Source organism: Xiphophorus couchianus, chromosome 11 (assembly GCF_001444195.1).
Source record: "Xiphophorus couchianus chromosome 11, X_couchianus-1.0, whole genome shotgun sequence".
Taxonomy (NCBI): domain Eukaryota; kingdom Metazoa; phylum Chordata; class Actinopteri; order Cyprinodontiformes; family Poeciliidae; genus Xiphophorus; species Xiphophorus couchianus.
This window is the reverse complement of record NC_040238.1, coordinates 135,426-152,058: the sequence shown is the minus strand read 5'-3', so window position 1 is coordinate 152,058 and position 16,633 is coordinate 135,426. Positions and strand designations below refer to the sequence as shown.

General features: G+C 40.0%; 1 protein-coding gene across 1 annotated transcript; it reads right to left on the bottom strand.

Moving 5' to 3' along the window:
• Nucleotides 1-388: 388 nt before the first annotated feature.
• On the bottom strand, nt 389-15,484 carry atoh8 (atonal bHLH transcription factor 8). The gene is made up of 4 exons (XM_028030344.1): nt 13,768-15,484; nt 11,261-11,416; nt 8,219-8,410; nt 389-3,315 (listed from the first exon to the last, which is right to left on the bottom strand). The coding sequence occupies exons 1-4, from the start codon at nt 14,392-14,394 to the stop codon at nt 3,310-3,312; spliced, it is 981 nt and encodes a 326-aa protein (XP_027886145.1). The 5' UTR covers nt 14,395-15,484; the 3' UTR covers nt 389-3,309.
• Between the last annotated feature and the right edge of the window lie 1,149 nt (nt 15,485-16,633).

Here is a 16,633-nt window from a genome sequence, read left to right as displayed (position 1 = left end):
TTATCATTTGTTATTGGAGTTATTGCTGTTGACTTTTACTGAAAAGCATTTTTAATAAACCAACTGTAAATATCATGTTATTGTAGGATTATGTAGGCCTATGTTAAGTGAGTGCATGCCACAGACATCTCTATGCATGGGAACAGAGATCCCCTCCGCCCCACCCTCACCCCCACTTCCAAGGTGTCCTGGTTTTCCCAAATAAAAATATGGTCACCCTATGCATGATATTATTGTCATGGTTTTGGTATTGGCCGATATTAGCTGTAAAATTTTATATTGGATATCAGCCATTCGATATAAAAGGCCTTGTTTTTATATGTAAATTTCTGATTTAGAGCAGCAACACATGGGGACAAGGTTAAGTTAAAGAACAGCGGATTCCAACTTGAATGGTTTATTTCAGATGCATTTATTATGTAGGAATTTGTCAAGTAGATGGTCCGAAACAACAATAGACAAATAATAATCAATATAGTAGTATAAACAAAACATAACACAATAGTTACACGCAAAATATTGTTTCAGTCAAACTGTCCCAAAAGCCGAACAACAAATCAACTAAACCAATAACATAACCACTATGTTTGTTTTTTTCTGAATAAATACATTAAAGAGTAAATGTATCAAACTGTTTTGTAGAACAGGTGATGTTACGTGATTGTTAAAATTATTACAAGTTTCCACTGTTCAAAACGGATTTTTGGGCAGCATCATACTGGTTTTAGGTGTGGTTGAAATTAGTAAATAAAAAGGGGCGTGTGCGTCGGCGCAACCGGAGAGGACGACGCACACCGTCAGATCTGTGCAGCGGGAGACTTGATTGAATGTTTAAAACAAGTAAAAAAAAAGAAAGAAAAGACATAAAACAGCAGTCAAAGTTCGCCCCAGCGCCGCAGATTGTGCGTTTTAGAAACTGGATCGGAGCTTGCACCCAGGAAACGCCGTCCGGTGAGAGAAGACACCGAGGGGAAAGAAAGACGGTCCCGGTGAGTTCTGGACTTTACTTTTCTTTTGGGGGTTTTTTGGTGGTACCACTCTTTTTTTCTCTTTTTTTTTTTTTTTTGACGTTTTGGGTTTTTCATTTTGGATTAAAACGGGGAAATACTTTCCAGGACTTTGTTTTGTTTTTTGAGGATATATTTATTTAATCCGGTAAACCCCGTTGAGCTCTAGATCTCATTTTCAAGAGGGACCTGAGATATGGATGTGACGATATGGAACTCCTTTGCGGACATTATTCTGATTAAAAAAGAACGGACTTTTTTGGACATTTAATTATTTAGGTTTTTTTGCTGGCATAAACTGAATGATTTAAATCTAACCTATAATTATTTTTGAGGGATTTTTAGTTACTGATCTACTTATCAGAATAGATGTTATTATTTCTTATTGTGGTTTTTTGAATAAATCATTGTTGTTAAAAATCAACAAATTTCATATTGAGTGGTTGGATATTTATTTTCTTATCAAATTAAATGGTGTAACATATTTTACCTGATTCCTGTGACCGATCCCCCTTGAGTATATTGTGAGTTCCGCTTTAAATCAAGCTGAATTTTACAAACGCAAATCAGCATAGCGAACTAGACGGAGCTCTAAGACGGAAAAACTTCAGCGCATTCAGAATTAAACCAATACGCTCGGCTGTACCAAACCCACAACACAACAAAGTAATGAAGCTCACATTTTGGAAATTCACACACAACGACAAACCAAGACATAAAGGTAAAATCTCCTCTACCGCTGCACCGAGGAAAAAATGCAGAAAAGTGTTGCTGCTGCTCAACGTCGCAGATCTGTGGTGTATTCAAAGGGTGTCTGTACAACTATGATGAGTTCAATAACATAGAAAATTAGAACGTACAATGATAGAACGGCAAAACATAATACTATAATACACAGACTAAGTATAAACAGTGTGGGCTTTCTAACAATATGACACACCAGTGACAATGACGCCTACAGCACACCACAATGTCAAATTTGCACTGTTTGAATGTTGTCATTGTCTTAGAGAGCAAATGTTATGAATAAATTTGACATTAAACAATGCAAGTGGAAAGTATTAAATCATTTTCAGCCTCCTTTTTAGCATTTGCATTTGGTAGCAGTCTAAATTGACAAAGAGAATGCAGTATTTTAACTCCACAGCAGAGAAAGCCATATAGTTTCAGTAAGTAGGTATAGGAAAAAATATCGGTATTGGTATCGGCTATCGGCCAAATGAGTTTTAGAATATCGTCATATCGCATAGTGACCAAAAATCTAATATCGTGCATTCTTAAAACTGGCTCATTTTATGCTGCTATCAAGGATTTATGATTGCTGGCAGTGACTCTTAAACGGCTTTAGAGGAATTTCAGTCCACTCTTCTTTTCAGAAATGTTTGACTATGTTTCATACTGTCGGCACAAAACTGCGGTTGTTCTTCAGAGATACCAGCTGCTTACAGCGCTGCTAAATCACGGTCATTCCGTTGCCAAACTTACCGCATGTGTTTCTGGCGCTGCTGCTGATTAAACTCATAGTTAAGCTATGAGCAGCTCTCCACAGCTAAATTATAATATTATTTTGGAGATTTCAGTGACATAAATCAAGAGCCAATCAACAAATGCTGGCAGCTGTTAATCAAATCGTTCTGGTGCCGTACCTGGTTCGGTGCGCCTCTTACTACCCCTGAAGTAGGTACAAAAATCTGAAAACAGCCAGGCAGAACAGCACCGAATCTGCCAATGGAAAATTAATCTTGCTGGGGTGGACCAGTTAGAAAGGTTTAGTTGAAAAGCACCTGATCTTTTAATATGCTTTGGTGTACTAGATCACATGTCTGAAAATATGCCAGACATTTTATTTGACTGATTACCTGATGGTGCAGGTTTCACAATTATCAAACTTGGTAATATCCAAACTCAAATCAGCTTTCTAAAAATTGAAGTAAATCAGCTATTTCATGAATAAATCTCCAAGTGGGTGAATAAATTTTTATTGTGTACATTAATGTGCTGGTCAGAAGTTTGGTCATTATTTGCTGTATGTATTTAAATTTGTTATTTGGAGAAAAAAAAAGACAAATTGATATCTTATAATAGTCAAAATCTACAATAATCATTAACAATACTGTACCTGTATGATTCTATTGGTACTTTCCATGGTTAACATTGTATCCTGAACTATGTGACACAGACTCAGTTTCACAATTGGGTATAAACAGACAACTTATGAAATGCATAAGTCAAACTTTTCTGTATTCATCCACTTCTTCCACTTCAGATTCAATGGTTTTTCTTCAACTCGCCTCCAAGATCATCACTCCTAAAATAAAAAATACAAAACAGTACAAATAAAAAATTTGCACATTAACTAAGCTGAAGCAGTGAAAAGTTATCAACAGGCAAAAAAGTTGCAACTATGCAACCCTTAAGTTGCATAGTTTCATCAGAAAAGTACGTTTTTGCAGTCACAATGGAGATACAATCATCTCAGTTAGAACTGCAGCTATGGCTATGTTCACATTGCAAATTTGTACAAATCAGATTTTTTGTGAAATCAGATTTTTTTTGACGTGGTCTTTCACACTTCAAAATATATGCGACGTGAACCTGAAAGTATCCTGCAGTACAGGGTGCAATAACGTCACAAAGAGCGGACTCTGTGTTTTGCACACCGCCATAAAAAAGAAGTGTTTGCGGAAGGAAATGTGGATGCTAATGGCAGAGGGTGTCTTATGATTTTAAAGAGAGGGTCGGTTTTTACAGATGGCGGGTTGAGTGGCCATGTTTTCTAGAGCTTGCAGAGCAAGTCCTAAATTCTACTCTTCTTTTAAGTTAACTCTCCCCTAAAATTACCGAAATGGCTTCCCAGAACATTTATAAGACACTCAAGCCTAGAATTGACTCGAAAAAAGAAGAAGCAACTTCTAAGTCAGACTATGGCTACACCATGGACATCTCCACTCAAAATAAAAGAAAACGACTCTGCACCCTCAAAGCCAAGCAAGATACCTGGAGAAAAGTGACCCAGGTCAGTTAAAAGTCCTCTACCATTGTCCCCCTGCTGAAAAGAACCAACATCAACACCCTGAACGACTACCGTCCAGTGGCACTCACACCGATCATCATGAAGTGCTTCGAGAGACTGGTGCGGAGTCACATCCTCGCTGGCCTGCCTGCTGAGCTGGACCCTCTCCAATTTGCCTACAAAGCAAAGAGGTCCACAGAGGACGTTGTATCCACAGCACTTCGTGCTGCCCTGACCCACTTAGAGAAGCAGGGGAGCTACGTCAGAATGCTCTTCGTGGACGTCAGCTCAGCATTTAATACTATACTTCCCCAACGTCTGGTATCCAAGCTAGCAAACCTTGGGCTCCCATCAGCCACCTGCAGTTGGATCCTGGACTTCCTAACAGGTCGCTCCCAGAGGGTCAGACTGGGCCCCCACACTCTGAGCCTGAACACCGGATCGCCACAGGGTTGCGTGCTCAGCCCACTTCTCTACACCCTCTACACTCATGACTGTGTCTCCAACCACCTCAGCAACAAGATCATAAAGTTTGCAGATGACACGACTGTTGTTGGTCTCATCTCAGGCGGGAAGGGGGAGCTGGAGTACAGGGATGAGGTGAAGCGGCTGTCAGAGTGGTGCAAAGTCAATAACCTGCTCCTCAACACCTCCAAAACAAAGGAGCTGGTGATCGACTTCAGGAAGAACAAAACGGACATCCAGCCTCTCACCATCAGTGGGACCTATGTGGAGAGGGTCCCAGTGTTCAGGGTTCTGGGCATGGAGTTGGAGGACAAGCTAACCTGGAGCACCAACACCAAGGAGCTGTTGAAGAAGGCACAGCAGAGACTGTACTTTCTGAGAATACTCAAGAAGAACCGTCTCCCCTCAGACCTGCTGCAGGCCTTCTATCACTGCTCCATAGAGAGTGTGCTCACATACAGTCTGTGTGTCTGGTACGGCAGTAGCACATCTATGGACAAGAAGGCGCTCCAGAGGGTTGTTAGGGCAGCAGAGAGAACCATAGGCTGCCCCCAGCCCACTATGGAACAGATTTACACTTCCAGGCTTCACAAGAAAGTTTTGGACATTTTAAATGACTCTTCACACCCTGGCCATGGTCTCCTCCAGCTGCTGCCATCAGGCAAGAGATACAGAGCAATAAAAACCAGGACAAATTGCCTAAAAAACAGTTTTTACCCGATGGCAATCATGGCACTAAATTCAAAGGCATAAGAACTTCTGCTCTTGACACCACTTTGTTAAAAAATGTAAATTCTGTTGCGACACCTCCAGGCGCTGCAACCATCTTCTGATGTCTATTTATTTCCCATTTTGTACTATTTATTTCTTTATCTTTGTATATTATGTATATACACATAACCTGCATCTTAACTCGAGTCGAGCAAATCTCAATCTCGTTGTAATCTGTTGATGACAATGACAATAAATCTTATCTTATCTTAAGACCAAAAAAATCCACTTATTGCAAGGAACTGGGCATCCGGTTTGCTGAAATGCTACCCTGGGAGGAGAGAAATCATCTGTGGCCGCAGATTGATCAAGCCAGCAGAGCAGGGAAGGTGGCCTTTCCGTGGACCCTTTGGATATATTGATGGACGCCAAATCGGACTGGAAGGTATGCATACGGAATAAGATGGAGATGTAGACTTTGTAAAAGGACCTGCTGCTGCAACTCTTCAGCTTACGTTTTTTTCTACAGTACAGACCAAAAGTTTGGACACACCTTTTAATTCAATGAGTTTCCTTTATTTTCATGACTATTGACATTGTAGATTCACACTGAAGGCATCAAAACTATGAATAACACATGTGGAAATATGCACTAAACAAAAAAGTGTAAAACAACTGAAAATACCCCTTATATTCTAGTTTCTTCAAAGTAGCAACCTTTTGCTGTGATTACTGCTTTGCACACACTCTGCATTTTCTTGATGAGCTTCAAGAGGTAGTCACCTGAAATGGTTTTCACTTCATAGGTGTGCCCTGTCAGGTTAATAAGTGGGATTTCTTGCCTTATAAATAGTCATGAAAATAAAGAAAACTCATTGAATTAGAAAGGTGTGTCCAAACTTTTGGTCTGTACTGTATATCTGACTTACTGAATATCATTTCATGGTATTCAGTTTAACTGATTTTTCTTTTTCTTTTCTATTCAAGGACCTATTTTGTTTATGATGTTAAATAAGAAAATTTCATTTGGTTCACTCAATCTTAGAAGTTTAAAAGACATTGTTGAAAGAAAAGCATTATTTTTGTTTTTGAAAGGACAGAAGTCAAACACACAAATAGTAACAGGGTTGTTAAAATAAACTAATTGAAAAGACAAATGTTTTGTAATTAACTGGTGATCAGAGGGTTGTATTTTCAAAGCTAGACATGAGTTTGGACATATGAAAGTTTCTCACAAAAATGGAGTCACTCAGTGACAGGGAAACTGAATGAAGAAGAGCATGAACTGAAACTGATGAGGTTTGAGCGATCATTTCTTCTGTTTGTTTAGCTCCAAACATTTTTTTTTTTGCTAAATTTTCATTAGCTGATGAAAATGGTTAATATTTATACTAAGATTTTACTAGGAAGAATCTAGTTCCTCAACTCAAAATAATCAAGTTCTAAAAGAAAAATCTAATTTTGTTTGTTAAACTGTAAATTTTCAGTATGTCATATGTATATTCCAATGTTTTTGGAGGAGATTGTGATATGCCTTTATTTTAGAATAGTGGCAGACTGATAGAAGATGAGAAAATAGTCTGATAGAACTGAATGAACAAGCCCAGAGGAAAATGGTAAAACTGAGCTGAAGAGAGATAAAATAACATATTATTTAATTGGGCCTTATCTCTCAAATTTTAAGTGTTTCTCTTTACTATTCCTGTGGTTTTTCTCAGTTTTTCACATAATCTTTTCTGCTCTTATTCTATCCAGACTACGCCTGATTCCTGATCACTGTGGCTGACGGCTCTTCAGATGGAGAAGGGCTTACAGATCCAGAGATGAGCTCATGTTAGCGGACTTCCTGACCGAAGTTCACTCATTGCAAACACACACAATGTCTTTACATATCCACTACATAACCTTACACATACACCTCATGTATTTCAGGACACCCATGTGTCCATGCATGCACAACATTCACATGTGGACAAAGTTGTCGGTACCTTCTGTTAATGACTGAAAAACCCACAGTGGTCACTGAAACAATTTGAAATTGACAAATGTGATAAATGAAAATTTACTGAAAATTAACCCGTAAAACTCAGACAATGTTTTGATTTGCGATACAACAGAATAAGAAAATGACAGGCCAGGATGTTAAAGCAGCTTGATGCATCTGCAACTACAGTTGCACAGATTATTCTGAAACTTAAGACCCACAGGACTGTAGCCAATCTCCCTGGCTGTGGCCACAGGAAGAAAATTGATGACAAATTCAAGAGAATTATGATCTGAATGGATACCAAAAAGCCCAGAACAATCTCCACGGAAAGTAAAGGTGAACTCTAAGGAGGAAAACATGTCATAAAAAAGTGAGGCTGGAATTTTTCACAAAGGTTCTGGGAGAATGACCTTTGAACAGATGAGACAAAAGGTACACCAGTTCTATGGTCACAGACACAAAAATGCTAATAAGTTCTCATGATCATTTTAATTGAACCACAATTTAAAAGCAGTGTCTGACTTTCATCAATTTTTCAGTAGACACTTTTTGTCAGTTTCAAGTTACTTCAATTACCATTGTAGGCTTTTTGTTCATTAACAGAGGCTACCTACTATGTTTTTCATATGTATGCATGGTCTCTTACAAAATATGTACACAATTTCCCCACATATTTCCAATTTTAGTTCTCTATTTCTAACACCTATTATTATTACTGTTAGAAAACAACAGTGTGAAGAGACACATTCTTGCTTTTATACTGGATTTTTAATGTTTAAATATTAATAAATATGTAAACTGTAACTGTCACAGTTTCTTCATTTTAATTTTTTACTTTTTTTAATACCCAGATTTAGTCTTGGAAATCTGGTCATCTTATCTTAGACATAAAACTCTTAGTCTAAAAACAAGTCCCACTCTGGCCCTGTATAAGACAATAGTAAAAACCTGGTAATTCAGAGATGAAAAAAAAAAGTTTCATTATATGATCCTTTTTAATGATGGGTGGTTTGCTGGAAATAAGAGCTGCCTCACCTTCCTTTTTTTGCTCCTCCCTTCAGCCTGTAGGGTCCTGGTACACTGTTCCACACACTGAGAGAAGCTCACACTGCTGTGATCTGGACTGTAGTCAAGCTCAGCTAAGTGAGCCAAAGACAGAATATAGTTGCAAGCAATACGTAAAATAGCAAGCTTGGAAAGTTTCTGTCCATAGGAGTAGCATGGCACCTAGAGAAAACCAGAGACAAAGGTTAATGTTAAGTAGGTTCTGTAAGCAGAAGACCATAAACATACCTCAAATCCCTATAATAAAAAATATATATATTTTTAAGTTCTTTTAAGGAAAACTAAAGATGCATAAAGCCTCTGCATCTGTAATCAGACAAAAACACAAAAACATTTCAAGTGTATTATTTATTTAACCCCTTCACTGGTAGTACCAAAATCACGAAAAATGCCTGAAAAGGTATATCCAAATAAAATCAGCTGCTGTTCTTGAACAATTGGAGTACATACAAAAGCTTGGTCTCTTTGTGAAGAAGACAAGCTAAATTTTCTATTTTTGCTGTCAAAAATACTTTAACTGTAAGTAGTTTGTAGCTATTACGTTTGTAACACAAAAGAAATTGAAAAATTTTGCTTCACCCAGATTTTTCATTTTTATTTCTTGTAAATGCACATTGAGTGTTGAATGTATGGACTGGAAAATACAATAAATCTGTACAACAAAGTATTCTGCTCATGGATTTCAAGACTGACCAAAATAGCACAAAAATAAATGTCATTTTGGACATGTTTATTTATGAGTCACTGATACAAACTTCAAGTGACTGTAACTCCTCAGTGCTTCAACATACAGTCATCAATGAGGTCTCTAATGAAAGATAATGACCAGAGGAATCCTCAGGTAGACACAAAATTCCTGATAGTGGAAATTACTTATAATTATATAAATAAAATAGCATTTCTGTCAAATTTTGGATTTGAGAATATGGGAAGGTAATGGCAGGTTGCCGCCACCGTTAGCGCAGAGGAGGGACGGACGGAGAGGTGGTTAGTGTACAGTCAGACCTCCTCCCCTCTCTTGCGATACGCCACAACCTCTGTCCCCCCGCCCCAATGGTATGCTAACCCCCCCCCCTCTCCTTCTATTTCGCCCCCCGCGTCCTCCACTCTAATGATACACTAACCCCCTCCCCGTTCCTCCCACTCATGCACACCCCCTATGCTGGCTCTGACGGTACGCTATCACCTCCCCCCCGTTCCTGCCCCCATGCGCGTTCTTACGGTATGCTCGTACGCTCTACCCACCTCGCTCTGACTGTAGCAGCAGATGACTAAAAGCTTCCGGTATTCTCAAATCCAAAACTTGTCAGCACTCTTATGGCCATAATCATCCACTCCTGTGAGTTGTGAAGTTCTGTTGAAGAAATACATCCAGTTTTGACAAGTTCTGACAACGTGTCTCTCTGTTGGTGAGAAAAAGTCCTGTAAACACTGAGGGCGCACAGAGCCTGACTTTGACGCAGCAAAGGTGCACACATTATGCGTGGCTATGCATGCAGCTGATGGATTTATGTCAAAACAAACCCTAAAATGCCTTATATCCTTATGACAGGACAGGTGTTGGCTACACATCTGTGGCTTTAGATTTAGTCTCCAAGTTGACCAGTCAGAAATATTCCAGAAAGAACAGAGACATGTCAAAATGAGCTCAAGTCACTCTCTGGATATTATTGGCTCGGGAAAAGCCATTTCATAGCATCATTGATTGAATAATGAGTCTATCAAAAGGGGGGAGGGGTGTTCTAGGCTGCCATATAAAAGCGTCATAATGGGCACCGGCAGAGTTTAAAGAGGAGAAAAAGGCAGAGAATTCAGACAAACTAGATTTGTCCCATGGATGGGACACCACCAGTTAAGGGGTTAAATGAATTAATATTTTTCTTAACCCCCTCAAGTTTCAGCCAGCAGTGGCAGAGGACCAACCTGAGTCTGGTTCTGGTATGACTTGCTGCCTGTACACAAAGTTTTAATTCTTTTACTGCTTCAATGGCAACAGCAACAGAAATAATCTAAGTCGACCTTACCTCGGTGTAGTAATCTTTATCAGGGTGTCAAAATGTATTGTGTGCATTGTTGTATTTAACAGCAAATTTGTTGTTAAATACCTTCAACCCTTCATTAAATTTTGCTGCTCAATGTGATTCTTTGCTTGACAAGGGCCATATCTAGAAATGGGGCTCTTTTGTTTTTTATTTGAGTTAATTGCAATTAATTACATTTTAATCCGTGGCTAAATATTGACAAAATGAGCAGCCTTCTCAATTTTAAACCTTTTTTGCTTCTAAATTAATAGACACATGAGATCAAAAACAAAGATATTTCTTGTTTTTAATCTGTTATTTATTATATTTAACAATCAGACAAGTGAAAAGTGCTATTGTAGCCATTCAGTTTTCAAGTGATTCAGGAAACAAAGTGATTCATCTAGCTTCTTTGAAAAAAACATTTTTTTAATGTGGACTGTATAGGGGACATCTGTGCTTGATGCTGTTTGTTTATTTGTTTGCTTGTTGTATTGAGATGGTATTTTAGACCTGAATAGCTTTGGTAGAGGACTAACTTGTTTTTGCACAACTTGCACACAACAATAGTCTTCCAGTTACCATCTGATCATTTCTATGAAGCAATAATGAATCCTTAGCAGGACAAGAGTGCTTTTGTCGTCTATCATAGTTGTTTGCAGGTGTTGTTTGGGTGTCAGCTTTACGGGGGTACCAGAAACACACAAATATATAGATTACGTTATGTTAAAGTCCCTAATCATTTACTGTTTCATGTTTTATTAAAATAGACAATGTACACAAAAAGATTAACATGTGCAAAAATATGTATAATTATCTAATCTTATACAACTTCCATATGTGTTTTCATATTTGTTAATGCACTTTAAAACCAGATAAATATATTTCTGTTATTTTATATTAATATTACATTTTTACCTGCTTCCATGCAGTTATACATAGGTATAATTTGTGCATCTTTTTAAATTAAATATTTAAAAAAGAGTAAAACCTGTTTCCTTAGTGCCTCAAATGCAGCACTGATGGTGTGAACACGAGTCCTCTCCCTGGCATTGGCCAGTAGCCTTCTAGTTTGTTGTATAGCTTTGACCTCTGGGAGACGTGCCCGTGTATCACCATCAACTCCAACCTTCTTCCTTGGAGATTCCTAAGGACAGATGATCATAAAGGGTGATATAACCAAGGGCAGAACTTTCAAAAACGCACATCAAAAATGAAAACAACTTTTATATAGTTTATTCGAGATTTCATGATCAACACAAAGTAGCACTTATTTGTGAAGGAAAATCTTAAAATTTCTGAAGCCATAACAAAACAGCTGGATTTATACTGAAATCAGATTACAGGCAGGTGTTGAGTAGTTGCTGAATTGGTAACTAATAAAAGCAATAAGAGGCACTAATGTTTTGCCACCTCTTTTAGATTTGCTATGTGTAAAACCCAAAACCAAAGTATCACACTTTATCAAATGGCTGAATCACCTCCTCAGTACGCAGCCAAGTTCTTCAGAGTCTATGCTAAGGACATTATTTGACTCAGATGTGTTGAAGCAGAGGGATATGTAAAAGTCGCCCTTGACTGGAGTTGAATACCTTGTTCTGCCCTTTGTATTAGTTATTTTAAAACAATTTTATTACATTTTTATATGTTTTATTACATAAAATTTCAGTAAAATACAAAGGAGTTGTAAGGTGATGAAACATGAAAATTCAAGAGGTATTATTGCCTTTGCAAAGCATTAAATAATATAAAATAATTTTCACTCTGGGGGCGAGGTCGCCGAGGTGGTTAAAAAGCTCCTCGGTGGCAAGGCCCCGGGGGTGGATGAGATCCGCCCGGAGTTCCTTAAGGCTCTGGATGTTGTAGGGTTGTGTTGGTTGACGCGACTCTGCAATATCGCATGGACATCGGGGGCAGTTCCCCTGGATTGGCAGACTGGGGTGGTGGTCCCCCTGTTCAAAAAGGGGGACCGGAGGGTGTGCTCCAATTATAGAGGGGTCACACTCTTAAGCCTCCCTGGCAAGGTCTATTCAGGGGTCCTGGAGAGGAGGGTCCGTCGGATAGTCGAACCTCGGATTCAGGAAGAGCAGTGTGGTTTTCGTCCTGGTCGTGGAACACTGGACCAGCTCTACACCCTCAGCAGGGTCCTGGAGGGTGCATGGGAGTTCGCCCAACCAGTCTACATGTGTTTTGTGGACTTGGAGAAGGCGTTCGACCGTGTCCCTCGGGGAGCCCTGTGGGGGGTTCTCCGGGAGTATGGGGTACCGGGCCCTTTGATACGGGCTGTCAGGTCCCTGTATGACCGGTGTCAGAGTCTGGTCCGCATTGCCGGCAGTAAGTCGGGCTCGTTTCCGGTGAGAGTTGGACTCCGCCAGGGCTGCCCTTTGTCACCGATTCTGTTCATCACTTTCATGGACAGAATTTCTAGGCGCAGCCAAGGTGTTGAGGGGATCCGATTTGGTGGCCTCAGGATCTCATCTCTGCTTTTCGCAGACGATGTGGTCCTTTTGGCTTCATCAGATCGTGATCTGCAGCTCTCGCTGGATCGGTTCGCAGCCGAGTGTGAAGCGGCCGGGATGGGGATCAGTGCCTCCAAATCCGAGGCCATGGTCTTGAGCCGGAAAAGGGTAGAGTGCCTTCTCCGGGTCAGGGGGGGTGTCCTGCCCCAAGTGGAGGAGTTTAAGTATCTCGGGATCTTGTTCACGAATGGGGGAAGAAGGGAGCGGGAGATCGACAGGCAGATTGGCGCAGCGTCTGCTGTCAAGCGGGCGCTGTACCGGTCCGTCGTGGTGAAGAGAGAGCTGAGCCAAAAAGCGAAGCTCTCGATTTACCGGTCGATCTACGTTCCCACCCTCATCTATGGTCATGAGCTTTGGGTCATGACCGAAAGAACGAGATCGCGGATACAAGCGGCCGAAATGGGTTTTCTCCGTAGGGTGGCTGGGCTCTCCCTTAGAGATAGGGTGAGAAGCTCAGTCATCCGGGAGGGACTCAGAGTAGAGCCGCTGCTCCTTCACATCGAGAGGAGCCAGTTGAGGTGGCTTGGGCATCTGGTCAGGATGCCTCCTGGACGCCTCCCTGGTGAGGTGTTCCGGGCACGTCCCACCGGGAGGAGGCCCCGGGGAAGACCCAGGACACGCTGGAGGGACTATGTCTCTCGGCTGGCCTGGGAACGCCTCGGGATTCCCCCGGAGGAGCTGGAAGAAGTGGCTGGGGAGAGGGAAGTCTGGGCCTCCCTTCTGAAGCTGCTACCCCCGCGACCCGACCTCGGATAAGCGGAAGAAGATGGATGGATGGATGGAATTTTCACCCAACAACAACATGTTTCTTTGAATCAGTAATAATTTTGCTTAAAGATAACAGAATATTCTTAGGAATATTATTATATTATAATAAGTTGTATAAAAATAAGCAGCACCTCATTACAATCTAAACATGACACAAAGTATAATCTCCTTTCTTACAGACTATTGTGTTTTGTGGATTTGGTATAATTACCTTCTGTTCAGAGACTTGAGTTTTTACATGGTCGAAGCACTGGGAGACTCTGGGTGCTGTTTCAGGCTGGCCAGGTAGTGAGGACTCCCAACAGAATGCCTGGTGGCTAGGAGAAATGGTGCCACTGGTTGGTGCCGGCACAGGTAAGGTGGAGTGTAGACCAAGCTTCAGTCTGTTGTTCAAGGGCTGAGAGATGGAAATTGGCCAGTGGGATATTTCATGATAGGACAGGGGAGAGGCAGGTGACTGGGACACTTTAGTAGACACTGATGGTATGTTAATGCCAACTCTCATATCTATGGCACCGCTCTGGCCTGGTGCTGTACTGTCTTCTTGTCTTGCTGACAGAATGTCACTGCTATTGGCTATAATATCATGTGACCTCATCAGTGGTCTCTGGAGAGGAGCCAGATTGCTGAAGTTAACCATTTGGTCATCTACAAAGTCTATTTCTGACATGTCCACTGGGAATCTGTTCATGTTTTCAGTTTCAATACTAGTACAAAGTCTTTTAGGCTCACGGGACTTTCTCTTGAATTTCTTGTTTGTACCTGGGACAGAGATCACAACTGACTCTTTGTTGTTTGTGTTGTTCAAATAATTATTCAGTAAAAGAGATTTTTTCATTTTGCAACAATTTGTATATCCAACAAGTTAAAGCAAAGTTAATTTCAGACACAATTCCTTTAAAACAATAAAGTTACAAATTTAAATTAAAATAACCATAGAAGAGTTGCCATTCAGTACATTTTTCTCATTAAAGCATGTGCTTCTTTATTTGAGGAAATATGGATGGTAATGTTGGTGTATACTTAATTTAAGTAGTCAACAGCACAAAGCAAACTACAACCAGAAGATTCAAATGTTGTCTCACACATTCTGTTTAGCTACATAACAGGATGTGCTGTCATGGCTGTTACCAGCAGGTTTTATATGGCTCCTCTCTGTCTGCATAACAGCATCCTGAAAAATCAACACTAATACACCAAGCTGTGTAACATATGCTATTCTACACAACGTGGACTGGAAAATGCAGAGGTTCTCCTTTGCTTCAAAGATTTCTTTCACTGTGAGCAGCCCAGGCCTAACCCTCAGAGTGGGGTTCAAGTAAAGCTGTCGTGTGGCTCCAGTCTGTCTGCATAGCAACACTGTGAATAACCCACACTAACGCACACACAGAATGAAGATATGCAGTACTGCAACAGTTGGACAAAACATACCAGAACAGCTGAAACGGCTTCTACCACGGATTTTACAACACAATCATATAAGCCAACATCTGTTAGTAGTATATTTATAGAGAGTCCAGAAACATTATTTCTCATTAAAAAGAAAATGTTTTTAAGCAGCCAAACGAAACTGGGTTTCAACCTGCGAATTCTAGAAATGAAAGCGTTTTCTAAAAGGGAACAACCGCTGCCACACGAATCTACTAGATTTCTTTGAAGACGTATCAACAGTTCCGAGCGATGTCTTACTGAAGTTCTGTTCCCCTTGCTACAAATAAGTTCACCACAAGCCACGCACTCTGATGAAAAAATCGGACCAAAATTAGGTTTCCACACTGACTTGATTGAGCGATGTCCTTAAAGCATCAGTCCATCCGGATCTTCATTCGTTGTGGATCCAGGAATTGAAAGCGCATAGTGTCCACCAAATCAGCCCTGGAGGAGAACTCCCACCGCTAATGTTGGAAAGCTACCTACTCTCTCACTCCTCCCAGTCCAGCTCCTCTGGCGTCTGACTGGCTGGACTCGTTCCCAGACACGGGAAAACACATCGAGAGTTGAACGGAAGAAAAAGCAACCTACAGAAGTTTAAATAATGAAGTCCGGCCAGAGGTCTTGGAACAGAGGTGGACATCCTGATCGTCTGCTGTTTTTAATTAGTATTTGGGTCATTGAAGTATAACGATTTCCACCAGGCTAAATAATTTTTTTTTAAAGTATATCCATTGCAATTACAAAGAACATTTGAAATGTGCACACAGAAATCATAATTAAACATTACAATGAGACCTTTCCAGAGGTTTTTCATCAATATGATTTGGTTGTGTATTGCCCTTTGTTTTGTCTGAATGTTGCCATGTGCCCTAATGTGTCCTTTCCTCTTTTTTATTTTATTTTGTTAGAAACTGTGGAGTACTCACTTTTAACCCAGAAAAGGAATTAGAACAAACTTGGAATCCAGAGACTTTAGTTTATTAGTCACTCTTAACTTATATTTTAGAAACTGTAGAGTACTCACTATTTAGATGCAGAGAGACTCCTATTATTGTAACCCAGGAAAGGAATTAGAACGGACTTAGAATCCAGAAAAAATTCTTCCAGAACAGGAACATTTAGTTTTTATTACTTAGAAACTGTGGAGTACTCATTACTTTTACAAATTTAGAGTACACTTAGAAAGTCCAGATAATACTTATACTTATCTAGCATCCCAGAAGTCCAGGGGATACTTACTTACTGACACTTATTTAGCAACCCAGAGCAGGGACTAGAACTTAGAATCCAGAAAAACTACCTTAGCAATTACTTTTTAGACTCCTATTCTCCTAACCCAGAAAAGGAATTAGACCAGAGGATACTTACTTACTTATACTTATCTACCAACCCTGAATAAGATTATCCAGAGATTATTTATTTATACTTATTTAGCAACCCAGAACAAGGATTAGAACTTGGAACCCAGAAAAACTACATTAGTAACTACTTTTTAGACTCCTATTCTTCCAAACCAGAAAAGAAATTAGACCAAAGAATACTTACTTATACTTATTTACCAACCCTGAATCAGAGTATCTAGTTTATTTACTTTGGATCAACATTATTAGCTTTTTCTCCTTTTGCTCTTTCTTTTGGTTTGT

Excerpts from the sequence above, each read along its gene's own strand:
- atoh8 (XM_028030344.1), bottom strand. The coding sequence starts at position 14,394 with ATGAAAAAATCTCTTTTACTGAATAATTATTTGAACAACACAAACAAC. Across the intron at positions 11,417-13,767 it reads CTCAAGTCTCTGAACAGAAG|GAATCTCCAAGGAAGAAGGT; the intron begins GTAATTATACCA and ends ATCTGTCCTTAG. Across the intron at positions 8,411-11,260 it reads TTGAGGCACTAAGGAAACAG|GTGCCATGCTACTCCTATGG; the intron begins GTTTTACTCTTT and ends GGTTTTCTCTAG.